General features: G+C 42.7%; 2 protein-coding genes across 2 annotated transcripts; one reads left to right on the top strand and one right to left on the bottom strand.

Annotated features, from left to right (window-relative positions):
* Nucleotides 1-16569: 16569 nt before the first annotated feature.
* LOC109874105 (growth arrest and DNA damage-inducible protein GADD45 gamma) lies at nt 16570-18040 on the bottom strand. The gene is made up of 3 exons (XM_020465881.2): nt 17903-18040; nt 17564-17771; nt 16570-17461 (listed from the first exon to the last, which is right to left on the bottom strand). The coding sequence occupies exons 1-3, from the start codon at nt 18001-18003 to the stop codon at nt 17348-17350; spliced, it is 423 nt and encodes a 140-aa protein (XP_020321470.1). The 5' UTR covers nt 18004-18040; the 3' UTR covers nt 16570-17347.
* A 2975-nt stretch (nt 18041-21015) lies between these two features.
* Nucleotides 21016-22512, top strand: LOC109874104 (growth arrest and DNA damage-inducible protein GADD45 gamma). Its single transcript, XM_020465880.2, has 3 exons — nt 21016-21226; nt 21332-21539; nt 21657-22512. The coding sequence occupies exons 1-3, from the start codon at nt 21084-21086 to the stop codon at nt 21768-21770; spliced, it is 465 nt and encodes a 154-aa protein (XP_020321469.1). The 5' UTR covers nt 21016-21083; the 3' UTR covers nt 21771-22512.
* The last annotated feature ends 930 nt before the right edge of the window (nt 22513-23442 follow it).

Below are 23442 nucleotides of genomic sequence, written 5' to 3'. Positions count from 1 at the left end.
TCTGAAAACCAATCAGTATCTGGCGTGACCATCATTTTCCTCATGCAGCGGGACACATCTCCTTCGCATAGAGTATTTTATTTTATTTTTTTACCCCTTTTTCTCCCCAATTTCATGGTATCCAATTGTTGTAGTAGCTACTATCTTGTCTCATCGCTACAACTCCCATACGGGCTCGGGAGAGACGAAGGTTGAAAGTCGTGCGTCCTCCGATACACAACCCAACCAGCCGCACTGCTTCTTAACACAGCGCGCATCCAACCCGGAAGCCAGCCGCACCAATGTGTCGGAGGCTACACCGTGCACCTGGCAACCTTGGTTAGCACGCACTGCGCCCGGCCCGCCACAGGAGTCGCTGGTGCGCGATGAGACAAGGACATCCCTACCGACCAAGCCCTCCCTAACCCGGACGACGCTAGGCCAATTGTGCGTCGCCCCACGGACCTCCCGGTCGCGGCCGGTTACGACAGAGCCTGGGCGAAACCAGGGACTCTGATGGCACAGCTGGCACTGCAGTACAGCGCCCTTAACCACTGCGCCACCCGGGAGGCCTCCTTCGCATAGAGTTGATCAGGCTGTTGATTGTGGCCTGTGGAATGTTGTCCCACTTCTCTTCAATTACTGTGCGAAGTTTCTGGATATTGGCGAGAACTGGAACATGCTGTTGTACCCGGTGATCAAGAGCATTCCAAACATGCTCAATGGGTGACATGTCTGGTGAGCATGCAGGCCATGGAAGAACTGGGACATTTTCAGCTTCCAGGAATTGTGTACAGATCCTTGCGACATGTGGCCGTGCATTATCATGCTGAAACATAAGGTGATGGCGGCTGATGAATGGCACGACAATGGGCCTTAGGATCTCATCACCACCACCACCTCTGTGCATTGAAATTGCCATCGTTGTCTGTAGCTTATGCCTGCCCATACCATAACCCCACAGCCACCATGGGGCACTCTGTTCACAATGTTGACATCAGCAAATCGCTCGCCCACACAATGTCATACACACTGTCTGCTATCTGCCCGGTACAGTTGAAACCAGGATTAATCCTTGAAGAGCACACTTCTCCAGCGTGCCAGTGCCCATCGAAGGTGAGCATTTGCCCACTGAAGCTGGTTACAACGTCGAACTGCAGTCAGTCAGTCAAGACCCTGGTGAGGACGACAAGCATGCAGATGAGCTTCCCTGAGACGGTTTCTGACAGTTTGCACAGAAATGATTTGGTTGTGCAAACCCACAGTTTCATCAGCAAATTGGGGACCAACTCCATATTAATGCACATGATTTTGGGATGAGATGTTCCACGAGCACGTGTCCACATACTTTTAAATGATTGTAAATGTAGTACATCACACATTAAAATACAAAAACAGTCAATAACACAACCAAGCCCAAGACGGGCTAGCCTACATCTATCCAACACAGGCTAGAGGGCACCAAACCAACATTGACCAGCCCACACCAAACCAACATGGGCCAGCCCACACCAAGACCAACACGGGTTAGCCCACACCAAGCCCTGCACAAGAAAACATTCTGTGTGCACGAACTGCCTTTCATAAAACCTGCCGAACACCAAAACAAACAAAAACATCACACAATGTCTTCATAATATATGCCAAACTGTTCTGACTGGGAAGCATGGGACAAGCTTTAGAGTTCAGAGAGTACAATAAGCCCCCCTTCTCTGCCAGTGTTCTAATATAACCCAATAAAAGTGTATGTCGTGGATTCTCTAATCCCAGTTAAAATAAGGAAACAAGGAGAGTCAAAGTCCACAAAAACACTAGAATAGTTTTAGTGCTGTGGCCGCAGGGAGGACCACATAGTGTGTGTTATTCTGTCTCATGGCTCATTGAGAAGCAGATCTTACAAATGAGAGCGTATACGCTGGGGCTTCTGTGTCTCTTGTGTGTTTTCAGTTCTGTGTGGTCCTTGATGATTTATGGAACTACATCATTTCATACCTACTATGTTTTGAGGATTCTGTTTTCTGTGTACTGTTGTTTTATGTTCCACATTCACTTGTGTGTTAAGGAATCTGGCAGTGAGTATGGCCTCACACTGTGAGTCCACTGATGATCTTACTAGCTGCTGTACAACTAAACACAGTAACTGAACACCCTATGTATCCTTTGGCAGACCTCTCTCTCTCTGTCTACACCTCATGTAGTCACCCACACATATCCACACATAACCAGGGCTTGAAGTTTTAATTGTCTATGGGTGGTTTTTACACACCACACATGGACTCCACAAGTGCAACTCCATGGCCACCCCCATTGGAGGAATGCAGTACACATTTTTATAAGGTGGGAAAGAGAGAGAGAGAGAGCAAGATCATTTTAAACAGCTAGCATCGTAACCCCCCGCACCTATGAGAGCCATAAGCAAATTATAAAGGCAACTAACATCTGCATTTCTCTTGTATATCCCAAGGTAATTCCCCTATAAAACAGTCCTATAGTTATGTATACCAGTCAAAGGTTTAGACACACCTACTCATTCCAGAGTTTTTCTTTATTTTGACTATTTTCAACATTGTAAAATAATAGTGTAGACATCAAAATGATTAAATAACACATATGGAATCACATAGTAACCCAAAAAGTGTTAAACCATTTTTTTTTTAAATATTTGAGATGCTTCGAAGTAGCCACCCTTTGCCTTGATGACAGCTTTGCACACTCTTGGCATTCTCTCAACAAGCTTCATGAGGTAGTCACCTGGAATGTATTTCAATGAAAAGGTGTGCCTTGTTAAAAGTTAATTTGTGGAATTTCTTTCCTTCTTATTAAGGCATTTGAGCCAATCAGTTGTGTTGTGACAAGGTAGGAGTGGTATACAGCAGATAGCACCCAGCTGAAATAAGCAAAGAGAAACGACAGTCCATCAATACATTAAAACATGACGGTCAGTCAATCTGGAAAATTTCAAGAGCTTTGAACGTTTCTTCAAGTTCAGTCACAAAAAATGAATGAAACTATGATGAAACTGTCTCTCATGGTGTTTTCAATTAGTGTACAAACATTAGGAACATCTGTTCTTTCCATGACATAGAATGACCATTTGAATCCAGGTAATAGCTATGATCCCATTTGAATCCAGGTGATAGCTATGATCCCATTTGAATCCAGGTGAAAGCTATGATCCCTTATTGATGTCTCTTGTTAAGCCTTTAAGCCTTGCCCCCAGAACAGCCTCAATTCGTTGAGGAATGGACTCTACTTGGTGTTGAAAGCGTTCCACAGGGATGCTGGCTCATGATGACTCCAATGCTTCCCACAGTTGTGTCAAGTTGTCTGGATGTCCTTTGGCTGGTGTAGTATTCTTGATACACAAGGGAAACTGTTAAGTGTGAAAACCCTAGCAGTGTTGCATTTTTGACACAAACCGATACGCCTGGCACCTACTACCATACCCCGTTCAAAGGCACTTAAATCGTTTGTCTTGACTATTTGTCTTGACAAGTCTTTTCAGACAGATTATTTCACGTATAATTCACTGTATCACAATTCCAGTAGGTCAGATGTTTACATACACTAAGTTGACTGTGCCTTTAAACAGCTTGGAAAATTCCAGAAAAGGATGTCATGGCTTTAGAAGCTTCTGATAGGCTAATTGACATCATTTGAGTCAATTGGAGGAGTACCTGTGGACGTATTTCAAGGTCCACCTTCAAACTCGGTGTATCTTTGCTTGACATCATGGGAAAATCAAAAGAAATCAGCCAAGACCTCAGAAAAAATTGTAGACCACCACAAATCTGATTAATCATTGGGAGCAATTTCCAAATGCCTGAAGGTACCACGTTCATCTGTACAAACAATAGTACGCAAGTATAAACACCATGGGACCACGCAGCCGTCATACCGCTCAGGAAGGAGGCGCGTTCTGTCTCCTAGTACTTTGGTGCGAAAAGTGCAAATCAATCCCAGAACAACAGCAAAGGACCTTGTGAAGATGCTAAAGGAAACAGGTACAAAAGTATCTATATCCACAGTAAAAAACGAGTCCTATATCGACATAACCTGAAAGGCCGCTCAGCAAGAAAGAAGCCACTGCTCTGAAACTGCCATAAAAAAGCCAGACTACGGTTTGCAACTGCACTTGGGGACAAAGATCGTACTTTTTGTAGAAATGTCCTCTGGTCTGATGAAACAAAAATAGAACTGTTTGGCCATTAATGACCATCGTTATGTTTGGAGGAAAAAGGGGGAAGCTTGCAAGCCGAAGAACACCATCCCAACCGTGAAGCACGGGGGTGGCAGCATCATGTTGTGGAGGTGCTCTGCTGCAGGAGGGACTGGTGCACTTCACAAAATAGATGGCTTCATGAGGAAGGAAAAGTATGTGGCTGTATTGAAGCAACATCTCAAGACATCATTCAGGAAGTTAAAGCCTGGGTTTTCCAAATGAACAATGACCCCAAGCATACTTCCAAAGATGTGGCAAAATGGCTTAAGGGCAACAAAGTCAAGGTATTGAAGTGGCCATCACAAAGCCCTGACCTCAATCCTATAGAAAATCTGTGGGCAGAACGGAAAAAGCGTGTGTGAGCAAGGAGGCCTACAAACCTGACTCAGTTACACCAACTCTGTCAGGAGGAATGGGCCAAAATTCACCCAACGTATCGTGCGAAGCTTGTTGAAGGCAACCCAAAATGTTTGACCCAAGTTAAACAATTTAAAGGCAATGCTACCAAATACTAATTGAGTGTATGTAAACTTCTGACCCACTGGGAATGTGATGAAAAAAATTAAAGAGGAAATACATAATTCTCTCTACTAATATTCTGACATTTCACATTCTTAAAATTAAGTGGTGATCCTAACTGACCAAAGACAGGAAATATTTACTAGAATTAACTGTAAATATTTGAGTATATCTTTTCATGTGACAACTCTGAAGAAATGACACTTTTCTACAATGTAAATTAGTGAGTGTACAGCTTGTATAACAGTGTAAATTTGCTGTCCCCTCAAAATAACTCAACACACAGCCATTAATGTCTAAACCGCTGGCAACAAAAGTGAGTACACCCCTAAGTGAAAATGTCCAAATTGGGCCCAAAGTGTCAATATTTTGTGTGGCCACCATCCTTTTCCAGCACTGCCTTAACCCTCTTGGGCATGGAGTTCACCAGAGCTTCACAGGTTGCCACTGGAGTCCTCTTCAACTCCTCCATGACGACATCACGGAGCTGATGGATGTTAGAGACCTTACACTCCTCCACCTTCTGTTTGAGGATGCCCCACAGATGCTCAATAGGGTTTAGGTCTGGAGACATGCTTGGCCAGTCCATCACCTTTACCCTCAGCTTCTTTAGCAAGGCAGTGGTCGTCTTGGAGGTGTGTTTGGGGTCGTTATCATGTTGGAATACTGCCCTGCGGCCCAGTCTCCGAAGGGAGGGGATCAAGCTCTGCTTCAGTATGTCACAGTACATGTTGGCATTCATGGTTCCCTCAATGAACTGTAGTGTTGTCACATGAAAAGAAATACTCAAATATTTACAAAAATGTGAGGGGTGTACTCACTTTTGTGATATACTGTGTATATATATATATATTAGCGACTCAACCTACTGTTGAAAATTACAATAGTAGAATACACAAGTTGCAATTGTGATATTTGGTTGTGCAACAACAGTTTTTCTCTTTAAATGACAGTCACTCAATTAGCCATATCTGCTGACAATTTTTAGATTGGTAAATTCATCTAGCCAGCTATCTAAACCTGTAGTAATCGTTGCCGAATACTGACTTGCCACTTAGGGCATGTGCCCAGGGGACCTGACCTCCGTGGGGTTCCCCTTGATTTTTTTTTGTCACTCTCACACAGATATCACATTAACATGACATAAGTCATAGCAAAATGTGTAGAACGGCAGAAAGCTTGCTTTAAAACGGCAACGTTTTCTCTACATCCCAATGCAAAATGTATAGAATTGCAGGAAATTCACTTTAAAATGTATTTTTTTCTCCCTGCTGTCAAGAGGGTACCACTAAAACAATTTGCCTGCGAGGTGGGGGGCCCCCCAACCAAATCTCGCTTAGGACCCCCTAAAGGCTAGGGCCGGCCCTGGTTATCAGGAGCAAGGCAGCAGCAGCATAGTAGCAACTGTTTATTCATGTCTGCACATGTACACACACACACACACATGAGATATGCTGAGACAGGTATCTCCCATTGCACAGAGAGAGAGAGAGAGAGAGAGAGAGAGAGAGAGAGAGAGAGAGAGAGAGAGAGAGAGAGAGAGAGAGAGAGAGAGAGAGACGGAGAGAGAGAGAGAGAGAGAGACGGAGAGAGAGACAGAGAGAGAGAGAGAGAGAGAGAGAGAGAGAGAGAGACAGAGAGAGAGACAGAGAGAGAGAGAGAGAGAGAGAGAGAGAGAGAGAGAGAGAGAGGTATTTATTCTCATCCACTACGGGAGAGGAGGATATCACGCTACCTTGTTTGAGAATGTGATGAAAGAGATGAGCGAATGTGTTTGTGTTTCTGGATTAATGTATGACCCCTGCAGCTGTGCAAATAGCAGTGTTGAGCAAAATTCCTCACTGCAAAAGACAGGCTGTGTTTCACTATCATAACAATAGACCATCACTGTATAATTAATCTGAGGAGCATAAAATATGCAACGGCTTTAAATTTCTTTTGAATACATTCATCATAGGTCTCAATGCGCTGCCCAGAACACCACAGCACATCGACAGAACAATGTTAGATATTATAATGGAGAAGGGAGAAGGAACTTTACTGCAAAAGACTCTGAAAGCCCTTAACCAGAAATACTTTATAAATAGGTTGTTGTAACATTGGTCTTATTCTACATTGGTAACATCAGTTTGATCTTTGATGTGGAATTATATGTAAGAGAAACATTTATACATGAGTTGTCATCTGCATGAATGGACTGACACAAGTAGTAACAGTAAGTACTGATCATTTTGTCCTTTACATGTGTAGAATGATGTAAACAAATAAACGATATATGTTGATATGGACACAATTATTATGATGACTCAGTATTACCTAACACAGGAAAACAGTGGCCTGACTTTTAGGGTAAATTATCTTCCTTGTCTTTCTGTACACATCAAATCAAATCCTTAGTTTGAACAATTTCAGCTAATTCATTCAGCATGGACCTCTCTGGTGTCCTAGCACTGCTTCGGGGCACATGCAGCTCATCGCTGCATACACATGAACGTTTATTTACTCATCCCAGCCTGCCTTCTTCAAGCGGGAACCAGGCTTTGATATTCATTACAGAGCAATTTGCTGGTAATATCTCAGCCAACGTTATGACTGTAATTATGTCTGTCAGTCAAACCAGGCTTTTAACATAATTGAGTCATAAGGAATTAGCATAAAGTCCAATTTGTTAGATTATGTGTGAATTTTGAGCATGATAGAAGTGAATGACAATGACTGGGAGGATATTTGACAAATTACTTGACAGAGGATCATTTACGGACTTAAACAGACACGCACTGATGTACAGTTAGCGTGAGCATACACACACACGTACACGCACACACGCGTACGAACGCACGCACGCACGCACGCACGCACACACACACACACACACACACACACACACACACACACACACACACACACACACACACACACACACACACACACACACACACACACACACACAGTGTTATGAGGGCCAGAGGCTTCTGTTCCCACTAAATAAAGACAGAATGACAATACTGTACACTAGGACTGCTGATTTGCTGACATGGCTGGTTTGGCCGGTCTACACGTACATCTTGTAAACCATATGTACAGCCTGAGGCCATCAGTACAGTAGGTGTCAAATTGTGGTGAAATGCCATGCTCCAGTCCCATGTGTGCCATTCACATCGTTTTCAGACCTGGAAGGGAAAGACTTTGGTCCGGTGTAATACAGTGATCCTCTGGAGGCAGCCGAGCGCAGAAATCCAATTTGCTCTGTGGAAGTATTAGCCTCCTGTGTTAATTCTCTCTGAAATGACTTCCATTGGATCTATCTGCTGAGCGGAGAGACTGTGAGGGAGGAGGGGGCTGCTACTGAGCCTTCTGTTGGCATGGGAACTGGGGTGGACACCAGTTCAGACACCGAAACACCCCTAAGAGCAACCTTGGGTTGTCTTCTCCTCCTAGTGCAGTGATGATGAATGTGATGAATTACTGATGTTCTCTCTTTTCTGTAGCATCGTAGTCAGAGCATTGGAATGCCTTGAGCAGCCCAAAAACATGCTAAAAGCATGATTGTAATGATACGCACATTGACGTAACATGCTTTCATGTGTGTCTTAGCTGCACGCATACACATACATTTCCAAGGAGATACGCTCTTGGACTCACTTCAGAAGAATTGTTGACAGATAAATAATAGGAAAGTTAGTCAACCACATTTGAGGCTTTCATGTTAGGCAGAGTCTGTCCATTTATATGTGGCACAGGTGAAGAGTTAAACTTGACTTCTAGTCATTTGTGGGATTAAGGAAGGAAAATTATGTGGATCTATATTGAGGCAACATCTCAAGACATCAGTCAGGAAGTTATAGCGTGGTCGCAAATGGGTCTTCCAAATGGACAATGTTCCCAAGCATACTTCCAAATTTGTGGCAAACTGGCTTAAGGGCAACAAAGTCAAGGTATTGAAGTGGCCATCACAAAGCCCTGACCTCAATCCTATAGAAAATCTGTGGGCAGAACGGAAAAAGCGTGTGTGAGCAAGGAGGCCTACAAACCTGACTCAGTTACATCCACTCTGTCATGAGGAATGGGACAAAATTCACCCAACTTATTGTGGGAAGCTTGTGGAAGGCTACCCAAAATGTTTGACCCAAGTTAAACAATTTAAAGACAATGCTACCAAATACGAATTGAGTGTATGTAAACATCTGACCCACTGGGAATGTGATGAAAGAAATTAAAGCTTAAATAAATCATTCTCTTTACTATTATTCTGACATTTCACATTCTTAAAATTAAGTGGTGATCTTAACTGACCTAAGACAGGGAATATTTACTAGGATTAAATGTCAGGAATTGTGAAAAACTGAGTTTACATGTATTTGGCTAAGGTGTATGTAAACTTCCGACTTCAACTGTATCCTCTGCCTTGAACTAATCTGTATAAATATATTTGCCCAGATAGAAGTATACTTTCGCAAGGCACTGTAGCTCTCATCACTATTCAAATTCGTCCATCTTCTCCTAAACTCATCGCCTGTTTTCATCCAAGCAAGCGACTCTGCTGCGAGGTTTACCCTCTGTCTCCAGCAAACTGTAATATAGATGGCAACCTCATCATGTCTCAGCAGGTCTCTCAGAGCTACAACCACAGGCCTGTAGTCTTGTCTCTGTAAACAGCAGTGTGGAAAATCCATCCAGCCCTCTTCCACACTGTTGGTGATTCATTTGACACGGGAAGTTTCCGGGTCTGCCATTTCCTGTCCAATGTACCTTATGCCAGTCTGATATTACTGACGACTTATTGAAATGAGACTCTTCTTCTCCTTACATCTCTGAGCTCATGAGCTCACGGTCACATTAAAATGACCCCCACTCAACAACATCTGGTATACACAGTATGCATAGATAACTGGTGCTAAAATCAATAATTTCTAATGGAATGGCTTAAAATGCTTAGCTTTTATTTGGGCGGCAATGTTCTGTAAAACAAACCAAAGCTGTGTAAATGCAGTACAATTATAGGGGTTTAGCTGAGCAGTAATGTAATTAGAGTGTCTGTGTTATTTTTGTCCAATAGGTGACACTGTTGCCCCATAGTCAGTTGAAGCAGACAGTTCTCTGATTCAACACCAGAGGGAAGCAGCAATGTGGACTTGGCAATATCTGCAGCACTTGATGTTGACTACGAGAAAGCAGCTCTCACACATCTCAGATATAGTCAGCAAGGGAGGTGAACAATCATCTGAATTGTGGTGTGTTTTCTGAGTCGGATCTCACAGTATGGGGTGGTAGGTACCCTAGTGGTTAGAGTGTTGGGCCAGTAACTGAAAGGTTGTTAGATCGAATCCCCGAGCTGACAAGGTAAAAAATCTGTCATTCTACCCCTGAACAAGGCAGTTAACCCACTGTTCTTAGGCCATCATTATAAATAAGAATTTGTTTTTAACTGACTCATCTAGTTAAATAGATAAATATGTGGCCAGTTTATTGTGCAAATAGAACAGTGTTTTCAACATCCACCTGCATATTATTGAGTTTGTTCGAGCAGTATACTGAAAAGAAAACGTTATATACTCAGAAAACAGATAAGCCATTCCTCAATGTATTCCCAATAGTGTAATGGAGACACTACAATCTAAAGATTCAAATCAACGTCACAAACTGAGGTACAGCTAACAGTATCTATTGTATCACAATAGAGCTAATATGATCTACTGGATAGATCTGCATGGGGTATGCAACTTTAAAATGGCTAAATAGGAAAAACTACAACTACTTCCATTACTTTTTAAGAAGACTACAAGCTCACTTCAACTAATTCAAAAGGAGGACCATTAAAACAATAAATGACCTATCATAGCTACACTCAACTTCTTGAAGAGAAGCTTCACTAAGAGCATAGAAACACTCCATCCACATCCAATCAGAAGCAGTGATCTTTGTTATGGTTGGGGAGTGCAATGAGTGCAGAGCTAGGACTGAGCTGCTGTTGGTTAGAAAAGGCCTGCCTCTACTAGGCTGGTGATAGTGATCCCTGAACAGATGAGATTCCTTCGCCCATATGGCTGCCCTCTGGGACTCCTTTGTGCTGTGACTGATGGGCTCGCGTTAATGCCTGTGAACTTTATGAGCTCTTTCTCTTCCAACCCAACCCATAGTAGCAGCTCCACCCATCCCTCTGCTCTCTCCTTTCAAAGGAGAGCCCACGTTGTCCTGTCAAAGTGTGCCTTTCGTTTTGTACACAAATGCCCCACCCGCCCTCTACTCTTTCCCCCCTCCTCCCCTGCACCCCTCCACCCTGCACACTCTCTGGTCCAGACTTTGTGTTTGTGAAAAGGACCGTCTCAAATGTCCTCTGCAGCCGCGGCAGCTGCTCCTGGACCTCACCATTCTTTCAGGGCCGAAACAAAAGGGGGGGTCTCAGTGAACCTTTGTGTTGTGCCCCTCCTACACACCCCACCCTTTGACAAGGGTGTAAGAGTTGTGGCTGCATCTTTTGTGTGAGCGTTCTTTTTTTGGGGGGGGGGGCTCCACATGACCACACAACCACATTAGCCATCTGATCAGTGCCTAGACCAGCACCTCCCCTCCATGGGGCTCTCGTAGGCCCCTCGAGGCCCTGGCTCAGCCTGTTTACACAGGCAGCACTCAGAGCACTGCTAGCGAGCACAGGCTCCCTAGCCTCCTCAACACACCCTCACACACACACAGCAATGATATAGAGCTGAGGAGAGAGATGTGTATGTGTGTGGGCGGAGATCTGCCTCAGCATCGTCTGGTTGAGGAGCCGTGTTTTGGCAAAAGTTGACAACGTGTGTCAGCACTAGGGTTGCAAAGGGAGGGCATTCTACTGGCAACTTTTTAAGTTCACAAGTTTTTATTTTACCTTTATTTAACTAGGCAAGTCAGTTAAGAACAAATTCATATTTACCCCTGCCTTGTTCAGGGGTAAGCAACAGATTGTTTTCCTTGTCAGCTCAGGGATTTGATCTAGCAACCTTTTGATTATAGGCCCAACTAGGCTACCTGCCAACCAGTAACCTACCAGAATTTTTGTATCTTTAAAAGATTTTATGTAATCTATCAAAATACTTCTTGTGGCTCTTTTGGGTACTTCAGATTATCACAGGTGTCTGTAATTATCTCTAGCCCCCTTTCTGGTCTTATCACATGTCAAATACTGTATATGAAATAATAATACTAAAATAAAAAGCTGCAAAACATCCTAAATATAACCATCGATTTAGTGAATACCATTGGTGTTTAATATGAGGGTTTCAGCGTTACATTTATTTTACACACTTTTATTTATTTTGCTACGTAAATAAGGATTTGTTGTCAATGTTTTTTTTAAATTAATTAGGGTTCTTTCACGTATTCTCCTATGATCCAGATCCTGGAGCATTTAGTACCCTTATCTGTGCTATGAAGCATGTGTGAAACGCAAACAAAACCTGGCTGAAAGGAATCCTGGATCAGCATGAGTAGTTACCGGTAACTGAGCTCCATTGTTACAGCACTAGACATGACAAAGCTAGAAACATCACCACGCCTGATTGTAGCTGCTCTGTGTAGGAGATAGTGGTAGAGTAAACAAGGAAGAATTTCAAGTACAGGCACGCAAGGATGGAACTGAAGAGCAAATTGTAACGATTTGACGAAATGATAGTGATGCAGTCATGGAGCTGACCTTTATTATTTACAATCAGAGGAATTACCATATCTTTATGTGGTGAAACATATGATAATTAGTTATCAGATTAATTATGAATTCAAACAGGGTAAAGCCATCCACTGGTGATTTGCATATGAGCAGCTGAGAAGGAGTGGAAATGTGTGCGTGTGTGTGTGAGTGTAAGGGTCCTGACCTCTGGTCCTCTGACCCCAGCAGCAGATTCATGGTAATAAGTGATATTAGCATAACCAACAGACTAGAGGACAACATATCACTACAGACACAGCCAGCTGAGCCTTACATCCCACCAGACACAACTACCCACTGGGCACAGACGTTAGTTCAACATCTAGCTTTGATTTACATTTGAGTTTGAGTTTTCAACTAACGTGAATTCAATGTGAAATCAACAAAAAATGTCACCATGTCATTGGATTTTAGTTCAAAGTTGGGTGAAAGAAAGACAAAGTGCCCTTTGATTTTTTTTTAGCAAATCCAATGGATTATTTTGATTGAAATGATGTGGAAACAATGTTGATTCGACCAGTTTTTGCTCCATGGTTAGTTTCATCCGAACCACCACCATAGCAGGAATAACACATTGATTCCTAAGGTAACACTTCAGAAACAGCATTATTGTAACGATCTTCTTCAGGAGAAAGAGAGGAGGACCAAAGCGCAGCGTGGTAAGTGTTCATAATTTTAATTAAAGAAAGCACTGAATCACCACAAAAATAACAAAATGAATGAACGAACCAGTCCTGTCTGGTGACATACACACGTAACACAAAGACAGAAAATAAACACCCACAAAACCGAGGGGGAAAAAGGCTACCTAATTGTGATTCCCAATCAGAGACAACTAACGACACCTGCCTCTGATTGAGAACCATACTAGGCCGAACACAAAAACCAACATAGAAAAACAAAGAGAGACTGCCCACCCCAACTCACGCCCTGACCATACAAAAAGACAAAACAAAGGAACTAAGGTCAGAACCTGACAATTATTCCTTTGATACTTCCCAAGCACAACTTTAGATTCTATGAAAAGCTTTACCCACATAGTTCAATCCAGATAAAACAACTTGACAAGAGGATGCAATGTTTACACTTTGTTGGGATGCTATAAATGCATATGTCGAGCAGAAGCAATGTCCAATGGTGCAGTGGTGGAAAAAGAACCCAATTGTCATACTTGAGTAAAAGTAAAGATACCTTAAAAGTAAATGACTCCAGTAAAATAATACTTGAGTAAAAGACTAAAAGAATTTAGTTTTAAATATACTTAAATATACAAAAGTAAATGTAATCGCTAAAATATACTCAAGTATCAAAAGTAAAAGTATGAATCATTTAAAATTCCTTATATTAAGCAAACCAGACAGCACAATAAAAAAATATAGGTTTTTACGATAACCATGGGCAGAGACATAATTTACAAACAAAGCATTTGTTTTTAGTGAGATCGCCAGATCAGAGACAGTAGGGTTCACCGGGGATGTTCTCTTGATAAGTGTGAATTAGACAATTTTCCTGTCCTGCTAAGCATTCAAAATGTAACGAGTACTTTTGGGTGTCAGGGAAAATGTAAGAAGTAAAAAGTACATTATTTTCTTTAGGAATGTAGTGGAGTAAAAGTAAAAGTTGTCAAAAAATATAAATAGTAAAGTACAGATACCCCCCAAAATTACTTAAGTAGTACATTAAAGTATTTTTACACAAGTACTTTACACCACTGCAATCATGTGCAATGAGATAGCAGCAGTTTATGGGATTAAGATGATCAAGTAAAAAGGTGGCCATTCAACTGACCATTTAATCATACCAATCGACTGTCCCCTAAAAATAGAACCAAATAGAAACACAGACTTCCTGCAGACTAGTGGTAATGGAGGATTCCGATGTCTGTAGCCTGGGCAACAGGGCGGCCTAGAACAGAAGCCCAATCTGACCCCCCATCACATCCTCTTCCCTCAGCACCATCTGCTGCTGCTGCTGCTCCTGGGGCGTCGTCAGCTCATTGTGCAGAGGGAGGGGGGCATTAGTGTTGAAAAGACACTTGAGAAGAGCCATGTGGCTGGAACAGAGCCTTTATAAAACGGGTTAAGACGGGGGGTCAACCGGGGTTGTTTGAGGAGGTACAGATAATGAAATATTGTGACACAGGGCAATTAAAGCAGCCTCTGCTGCCCACCTTTGCACATTAGACACTGCACATATCAGAGCAGCTGTGAAGTGCAGAGATAGAGCGATCGAGAGAGCACCAGCCCTTTTGGGATGCACAGCTGCAGAGCACATGCTTTCATATCAGTGCATGAACCTCATGGGGGTATTACTACTAACATTGCATTGGGGGGGGGGGGGGAGTGAGTCCTGCCTTGTGCCAGGCACAGTGCTCCTCCCTTCCTCCTCCTCTCCTCTCTCTCATTACGCGGGGCAGCAGGGGGAGTCAGTGTTTGTGGGCCAGTTGCCGGGTAGATTTAGGGGGGTTGGTTGTAGATTTTGGGGGGTTTGGCTGGGTCTGCAGGCGCTTGCTGTCTGACGGGGAACAATATCCCCGGCTGCACACCGCCATAGACGTTGCACTGGGCCACTAATTAAACAAACCATTCTTGGGGGCTGATTTGATGGAAGCGTTTGGCAGCTCAGTGCAGGGCCGCAGATCTGGAGGTCAGATAGGACTGCTACTGAGGGGGGAGGAGATGGAGAGGGGGGTATTCAGAGATAGAGTGTCAGAGTTGGGGCATGAGGGCTGGGGCAGCTGTTGAATAGTACATACAGGCACAATGCTTCAGAATGACATGAAGCATACTGGCCAAGAATGACATTGGAGTTTGTTTCTAAAAGCACAAAAGCCCCGGAAAGTTCTGAATTTCCAATGAATGGCGGCTATTCACAAACTGTGTGTTCCAAGAGCAAAAGAGCACAGTGAAAAGCTGGATACATCTCTTCTTTGTTTTGTTCGGCTGTGACATGTGTATGGAATAAGATTGCTTTTTGTTATTCTCTGTCATCTTTAGGTGAAATAATTGCCACAAAATCAATGGTCCACATAACAACCAAAGGTAGTTCCTCTATCACACACCACCACTCTAGTAAAAAAGTAGAACCCTGGATCTGAGTGGATCTTAAACAGCCATAAGAGACATTAACAACACCACTATCCTCCATCCACTGCCTCTAAAGCTACCACATGCAATATGCACCCACAGGACTGATTAGAGGCAGTCCTCAGTGCACAACACCCATAAATACACACCTTGAAAATAGAAGTTAGAATCAGGTGCAAACTCAAAATAACCAAAGAAAACTCTCTCCTAATCCTGCTGCAACATGCAATTGGAAGTAGATGTGCATGTTGTGCACAATGGTCATAAACACTATAGGGACATTTGATCAATGTGTATAGGTGTGCCTAATTACCATACAAGGGAGTAATTACGTCATTCAACCAAATCTCAACTCTTAAGTGACTGAGGACATAAAGTGACAATTAATCATCAATGTATTATTGATCAATCAATCTGGTTACTTGCCATCTGATTAGTGACAGACACAACGATTGTTCTCCTGTACTGCTGTGTACAGTACAGCTCATTCTCTGTATGTTGTGGGTATGTGTGGAAGAGAGGTCTGTTAGGGCTAGCAGATATGGGAGTCAATTCAGTTGAACCTTCATAATATCACGGAATGGTTTGGGGTGCTGTAAAAACATACTACAATCCTCTGTCTTGTAGTCGTAGTATATATTTTTGAATTGATGTAGTTCTGTTCTTGCCTATTACTGTTCTGTATTATGTCATGTTTCACGTTTTGTGTGTGACCCCAGGAAGAGTAGCTGCTGCTTTCGCAACAGCTAATGGGGATCCTAATAAAATAGCAATAAAAAAAACAAATACCAAGATAGACCTCTCACAGGTAAATGCTTCCAGTGGTCAGAATAGATGTGGGCCTGCAAGGGCAGTAGTTTGTAAACAAAGACACTGCATAAACATGGATATAACAGGCCATGATGATAGGTCAATTAGGATAGAACACAAGTACATCAGGCCTATGGGATGTACAAGTGTTGGGTAGTGGTAAGAGCACCAAACACTGTGCAAGTGCCAACGGTTATTTAAGAATTATTGTTGGGAGCTGAGTTGATTTAGTTTTTAGTATGGAGAGAACATTCAAGATCCAAAAATAAATTTACGCTCAACATTTTATTGATCATTTCACCATACATGACATTTATAAAGTGAAACCTTTAGAAAATAACAAATATATTATTTCATTTATCTTCTTTCTTAGTTTGACAATCAGGAATTCAACAGTAAAACATTTCATTGAACAATAAATATTTTTTCTTTTATGTAATCAGGAGTTCAACATTGTAGCATTTTCAATAATAAATGCTCATATTGAATGTCTAAAGTAAAACCTTCAGAGCATTACAGTACATTTCTTGTTTCCTTTCTTTTTTGAGTTTGTCATATTCAAATCATCTAAAGTGAAACCTTCAGAGAATTAAGACAATTCTGGAAAGATGGAAGTATATCGCTGAATGTAACGGTTGTTATTGCCGCTCAGCAAGAAGACATTTTTTTTAAATTCAGTTTTTAAGAATGCTTCTTCTTGGCACCGCTTCTTCTCCTACTGCGCGTGCTTCAACGTGCGACGTTCACTCTGTGGAACACAAGATGCAGAACTCGCTCCTCCTTTCTCTCCAAACCTCATCCGCACAAAGAATGAGGGCCGTTTTGTCGCTCTTGTGGCATACCTGACCTCATTCACATAAAGAATGGAAGTCATCTTGGCATGGACGGGACAAGAGACGACGAAATCACGGGGGCCCATTCGGGCCGGCCACGCGATGCCTGGATCAAAATCCTCCTCAGGAGTATCCAGGGATGAGAAACAGTGTCATCCTGTGAAAGGATGAATATTTCCTTATAGGATGAAGGTTTACAGCATCTCAAGAGAAAAGATCAGCGTTTAGGGAGGGTGATCTCTGGAACCCAGTCGTTCAGACCGCGGCTCTCCTCACAGAACAGGTGCAGCTTCTCCAAAGCAGGGTCCTCCCAAGAACCATCAGCTGAGTTCTGTTGACAAACAAGAGGGGAAAGAAACATTAGTCACATGGACACAATTAATGGTTTATTAAAGAGTTCAATAAAGTAGGTTTGAGTTGAATTAGTACATACCGTGATGAGACAGCAGTGGGCATCTTCAAACTGGCCAGCCTTGTCCCCAACAATCTCGGCCAGTCGCTGCATGTTGTTCACTCTGACAATGCTGATGTCGTTGTCAAAACAGTAAGACTGGATGAGGGTGAAGTGGATCTGGAGAGCAATATTACACTCCCACTCCTCATCGGTTGCCAGGACACAGAAAGACACACTGTCTGGGTCACTGTTGAGATAAAAAAAAAAAAAAAATTAGTCAATATTATCATACAATAACACGGTGACTTCAGTAATGAGTAAATCTACATATTTAAAAAAATCTAAATAAAGTTCAAATTCAGAACATAAAATACTTACTCATTCATTATTTTGGCACTTTCATAGACACCAACAGTGAGGCGATCCTCACACTGGGCAGACTTGAGAGCTTCCTTCAGAGATTTGCCAATCGTTTCCATTGTAGAGCCTAGTTCGAGGAAATGCTGACAAGGTTTCAACAGAAGTGTGTTTGTGCTAGTTGTAAGAAACAGCTAGTATTTATAGGGAGGACGTGGCACACGCGCGTTTTGTGATTGGCTGCTGGGAGACAATGCACATGCGACCCCTAGCAGGCTCGTGCCTATAGACACAATTTCAGAAGAAAGGACAGGGCAGTTTCCGTTCGATTGAATGGATGCAAATGCAGAACTCCCTGACGTTTATGAATGAATTAATTCCGATTTGTGCAGGGTCGGTTTGAATGATGAGATTATTAGCCTACTATAATATCCATAATTACCACCCATATCCAAGTGGCACATTTAAGGCTTCCAAACTACATAAAGATATCGCTATACTATCGAAATCTGGTCAACTTTTCTGGTGCACACTTCATGATTTAAATAGAGTAAATGCATGATATATCAAGTAGATTTAGCATACCTTTAGCATACACCTTTATGTATTAAGAAATATTTCTGGAAAACTCAATATTATTGTGTTACTTCAATATCCAGATAACTCACAACTTGTAGGCCTATAAAATTGTTCTGATTAGGCAAGTATTGGAGAACAGAATTGGCTCAAAGTTCCTATTTGCAAACGATAATGGCACGCGCCGCTGTTTTGCATTTGTAAAACCATGGCTGACTTCAGGCGCGTGGCATCTGGAGATGCCTGTATCTCTCTCCATAGCAACAAGATCCCATCTGTCCGTGGGGGTGGGGGAAGGTGAAGGGGTCAACAAAGAAAACTTCTGCTGCACGATACAAGCAGAGATAAGTCGGCACATGCAGTGCATAATGGCCAATGACTGCCACAGATATTGCGCATGGCCAACATAAAACGTGTGTCTGTAAATAAGAAATTGTAATAGAGTGCATTAGTAGCCTTGACTGGTAAAACGAACAGAGGCAAGCGCAATAGTTTGGACATTACAATATTGTAGAAGTCTCGCAGCTTTTCCTATGTTATTTGATTGCATAATATACCCAAAGTATCCTACACTGTGACCGCACTGTTTCAACTTGCAAGTTGCAAACCCAACTTCATCGTGCATGACCCATTTTATTATTAGGCTCTGAACCAACATGATTGCTACTACTAAATGAATAGAACGTTGCTAATGGAAAGTAGTCTAGTTGAAGTTATCTGGTTGTTTGGCTCATTTGCATATGCACAAAGAACTTTTGAGCCATGGGTCAATGTGCAGTAGGCTATGTCATTCGCCAGAGCGAGCTATGGCTTGAGCCAGAAACACCTGTCACGCGCTGCTGGGGAGGGGGCCCCGTCTGGCAGATGTGCTTCTTCATGAACAATGCGTCCTATATCGACTTGCACGCGCCTGCCCTGTTGCCAAGCTAGGCTAGTTTGAGACTTCCAAAAATAGCATAGTCTTTGAGCTGCTATCGGATGAATCAATCCAAGGAACCCTATCTGTTAACTTTGTAAACTGTTGTGCATTAGGCTAACTTACTGTATAAAAAACGATGGGTTGTTGTTGCCTGCAACATGGGCCATTTAAACCTCTCAACTAATGATTGCCTAATAATAAACCAATGATAATTAACTAGTCTAATTGCTCTAATCATTTCGTTTGTTATGTTGTGTAGCAAAATAACATGATTTAATCAAAACAGCATATTTATTTATTGGGTGTGTTTATGCCCAAAACATTTCTGAATGATTCATTCTTGGGCTGCAACTCATGCGCGTGGCCTATGTTAAAGATAAGACTACGCCTATCAAAGATTCATAGTCGTGAGTTTTGACCATACGCTCGCATTATTTACATTTAAATTGGATAAAAACTCAGACAACAGACTTTTTCTTCCAGCGAATGTAAAGACTCGCGGACAATAGGAGCGGCGCGCCACCGGGTGGGAGAAGGGGGGGGGGGGGCTCTGCCGGGATGAGGGGGTGTCCTCATAGCAATAGTCCACCATCTGCCGCGCTGCTATCCACCAAACAATGGAGCTGAATCAATCACCGCGAACCTGTTATCTCGACCCTCTAATTACGCACGCAGCAGTCCTATTCTAGATTATTTTATGCATCTTAAATGCCACCTAAGTGGATACAATTTGGCCAAACTGCGTAATATTCGAATTTTTGTGTAGGCTATTAGGCTTTACCCTGCAAATATAACTTGGCCTTAATGGTTAACCGTGCCAGTTGCTCAACTTTTATAATTAATTGTATGGTAAAGTATGGCTATAATCTTCATTGGTCCATGTGGCAAAAGTAAATAAATAAAAGTTCGGACAGCTGATAGCGATCACGTGGTCAGTATATTGTGCGGCACGCACGGTCTCCTGGCACGCGCTGTTAATTTACATTTGTATTGAGAGGGTGATAATAGGAGTTTCTGCGAGCACAATAGGGGCCGTTTTTGGTCAGGCTCTACAGATGGCCATCCTCCACCTGCCCTCTAATAACGGGGAGATGGTTGCCCTTCTGCGCACTTTACTTTCACTATATTATTGTTTGTGTTTGGACATACTTTCACCTAAAACTGAAACATACAGAATCTTAATCAGAGACCATTTGGGCACTTTTAAGCACTTTACAAAGTTTTATTCTCTTTCGATTTTTTGTTTCAGTAGGTTTATAGACTGATTTAATAAATTATCAAATGCATCTCCGAAAGCATATTTTGAGGCTATTGGCATTAATTAGCGTGTCATGTGAAACAATCAAAACTCAAGCAAAATATGACAGCCAAAATCTCAATTTATTGAGTTCAAACTTGGAGAGAACATTATCTAAATCCATCTGAAATAAATATAAACATTTTTGTTTTCGGTTGGAGCATGCCCGGCACAGAAAAAGACGTGCCATTGTGCCTCCTATCAATCTGCCACGAGCCGTGAGACAATACAATTAGCATACTATTGCGCCATTCAGGTCAACCAATCAGGGCGCTGCGTATTCACAGGCGCCACTAGCCCAAAGGTATAAAAGCGCAGCGCAGTCTCTTCAGAATCACTAATCTTTTCGGATTTACTCTCCGGCTATACTAACTCCCACTCAGGAAGTTTTTGGAATATTCTGCATCATCATGACTCTTGAGGAAGTTCTGATCCAGAAGCCCGTTGAACGTGCCCAGTGCACCGGCAAAGCGCTGGAGGAAGTTCTGCTCTCCGCTAAAGACAACAACTGCCTGACTGTCGGTGTCTATGAGTCTGCTAAAGTTATGAATGTGTAAGTATGAGTTTCTTGAAATGCATATGTAAACTTAACTTCTATGTTTGCTTATTTTGAAGTCATTTTGCATGTACTTATGGTTCTTCTATGTTTTCTTTGCAGTGACCCAGACAATGTGTGTTTCTGTGTCCTGGCAACCGATGAGGAGTGGGAGTGTGACATTGCTCTCCAGATCCACTTCACCCTCATCCAGTCTTACTGTTTTGACAACGACATCAGCATCGTCAGGGTGAACAACATGCAGCGACTGGCCGAAATTGTTCGTGACAAGACTGGCCAGCTTGAAGATGCCCACTGCTGTCTTATCATGGTGTGTACTATTTCAACCCAAGCTGACTTTATTAAAACATGCAATAATATATCATGGTTTTAACTGTTCATTGTGTCCATGTGACTAATGTTTCTTTCCCCTCTTGTTTGTCAACAGAACTCAGCTGATGGTTCTTGGGAGGACCCTGCATTGGAGAAGCTGCACCTGTTCTGTGAGGAGAGCCGCGGTCTGAACGACTGGGTTCCAGAGATCACCCTCCCTAAACGCTGATTTGGGACTTTACTCTTCTCTCTTGAGATACTGTAAACCTTCAACCTATAAGGAAATACTCATCCTTTTACAGGATGACACTGTTTCTCATCCCTGGATACTCCTGAGGAGGGTTCTGATCCAGGCATCGCGTGGCCGGCCCGAATGGGCCCCCGTGATTTCGTCGTCTCTTGTCCCGTCCATGCCAAGATGACTTCCATTCTTTATGTGAATGAGGTCAGGTATGCCACAAGAGCGACAAAACGGCCCTCATTCTTTGTGTGGATGAGGTTTGGAGAGAAAGGAGGAGCGAGTTCTGCATCTTGTGTTCCACAGAGCGAACGTCGCACGTTGAAGCACGCGCAGTAGGAGAAGAAGCGGTGCCAAGAAGAAGCATTCTTAAAAACTGACTTTTAAAAAAATGTCTTCTTGCTGAGCGGCAGTAACAACCGTTACATTCAGCGAAATGTTTCCCACTTTCCAGAATTGTCTTAATTCTCTAAAGGTTTAACTTTAGAAATGTAATAATGACAAAAAATGAACATAAAAAAATATAAATATTACACTTATAATGCTCTAAAGGTTTCACGTTAGAATGTTTTGCCTAACTTTTCAAAAATATATATTTTTACTTATGTTATCTATTTTTATACATGTTTATGCTTGATAACATTTCATTGTTAAACATTAAAAGGGGGAAAAAATGAATAATTATTTAAATGTTTATAAAAAACGAATACCCTAATAAATTGAATGAATATCGTATTTTTCGTCATGTGTTTTCACTCTCCTTATTAAGTTTGGAGAGTAGCCTAGGCCTACTAAACTGGGGAGGTTATTGGGTTGACAAAAAAAATGTGCTCAGCAGGCGCTTAAGGGTGTCAACTGCTCGCTGTTGTCCCACCAGTAAAAGTCTGTTCTGTCCCTTCCTCCCTTCTTGGCTGATCTGCATGTGTATGGGGGCGCACAATAGCAGAATGCGCTCTGTTGTCACATCCAGCAGTCCACACAGAGGGATTATTGTCTGACCGGCAGATGTCTGTGTAGCCACGCTGTGCCATCTGCCGCTTTCTGCAGGTGAGGCCAGACAGGGGAGGAGTTGAGGGTGTTTTGGGTGCCTAAGGGTCCGAAGTAGACTGGTTTGGGGAGAAGGGTGCAATTGCAGCCCACAATTCGGGGCATTCCTACATGTGGGCATTCCTGCCTCTACAGCAACCCCTCTTTATACTTACATTAGGCGGGGGGGGCGACACCATGTGTTCGCTAGCTAGCAAGCTAGCACAGTGTCACTAACTAGCAAGCTGGTTAGCACCCAGTGTGGCTCCATCCTCCCACCTGCTGTATTAGCGGGAGGTGGGGCCACCGGTCAATAGTGTACTTTGCCCTGCCTGCCTTTCAGGCACCGCTTTCCCGAAGTTCTGTTAACAATGGTGAGGGCAGGTGTTCGGCAGGTGGGAGCGAAGGACAGTGTCTAAAGGCAAAAAAACTCATATACTTAGATTTTCCTTTTGACCCACATTCAAAAGTGTGTGTCTGTGTGGGGGGCTGCAGTTGCACACTATTGGGTTTGGGGGTTTAAATAGGGGGCTGACTATCATCTGGTGCTCTGCCAGCTGCTGTGGGCTATTGTTTACATGGTGTTTAGCAAGACTCTGGTGAAACTTTTGTAAACACTTAATACAAAGAATAGCAG

The sequence above is a fragment of the Oncorhynchus kisutch genome, linkage group LG29 (genome assembly GCF_002021735.2).
Source record: "Oncorhynchus kisutch isolate 150728-3 linkage group LG29, Okis_V2, whole genome shotgun sequence".
NCBI lineage: Eukaryota > Metazoa > Chordata > Actinopteri > Salmoniformes > Salmonidae > Oncorhynchus > Oncorhynchus kisutch.
The sequence above is the reverse complement of the archived record's forward strand: the minus strand, read 5'-3'. Positions and strand labels throughout refer to the sequence as shown.

Bases quoted from the DNA above. Each gene is read 5' to 3' on its own strand.
- LOC109874105 (XM_020465881.2), bottom strand. From the start codon at position 18,003: ATGGAAACGATTGGCAAATCTCTGAAGGAAGCTCTCAAGTCTGCCCAG. The intron at 17,772-17,902 runs GTAAGTATTTTA...TTATCTCAACAG, and splicing joins AGTGCCAAAATAATGAATGA to TGACCCAGACAGTGTGTCTT. The intron at 17,462-17,563 runs GTATGTACTAAT...GTTTGTCAACAG, and splicing joins CCCACTGCTGTCTCATCACG to AACTCAGCTGATGGTTCTTG.
- LOC109874104 (XM_020465880.2), top strand. From the start codon at position 21,084: ATGACTCTTGAGGAAGTTCTGATCCAGAAGCCCGTTGAACGTGCCCAG. The intron at 21,227-21,331 runs GTAAGTATGAGT...TTTTCTTTGCAG, and splicing joins TCTGCTAAAGTTATGAATGT to TGACCCAGACAATGTGTGTT. The intron at 21,540-21,656 runs GTGTGTACTATT...GTTTGTCAACAG, and splicing joins CCCACTGCTGTCTTATCATG to AACTCAGCTGATGGTTCTTG.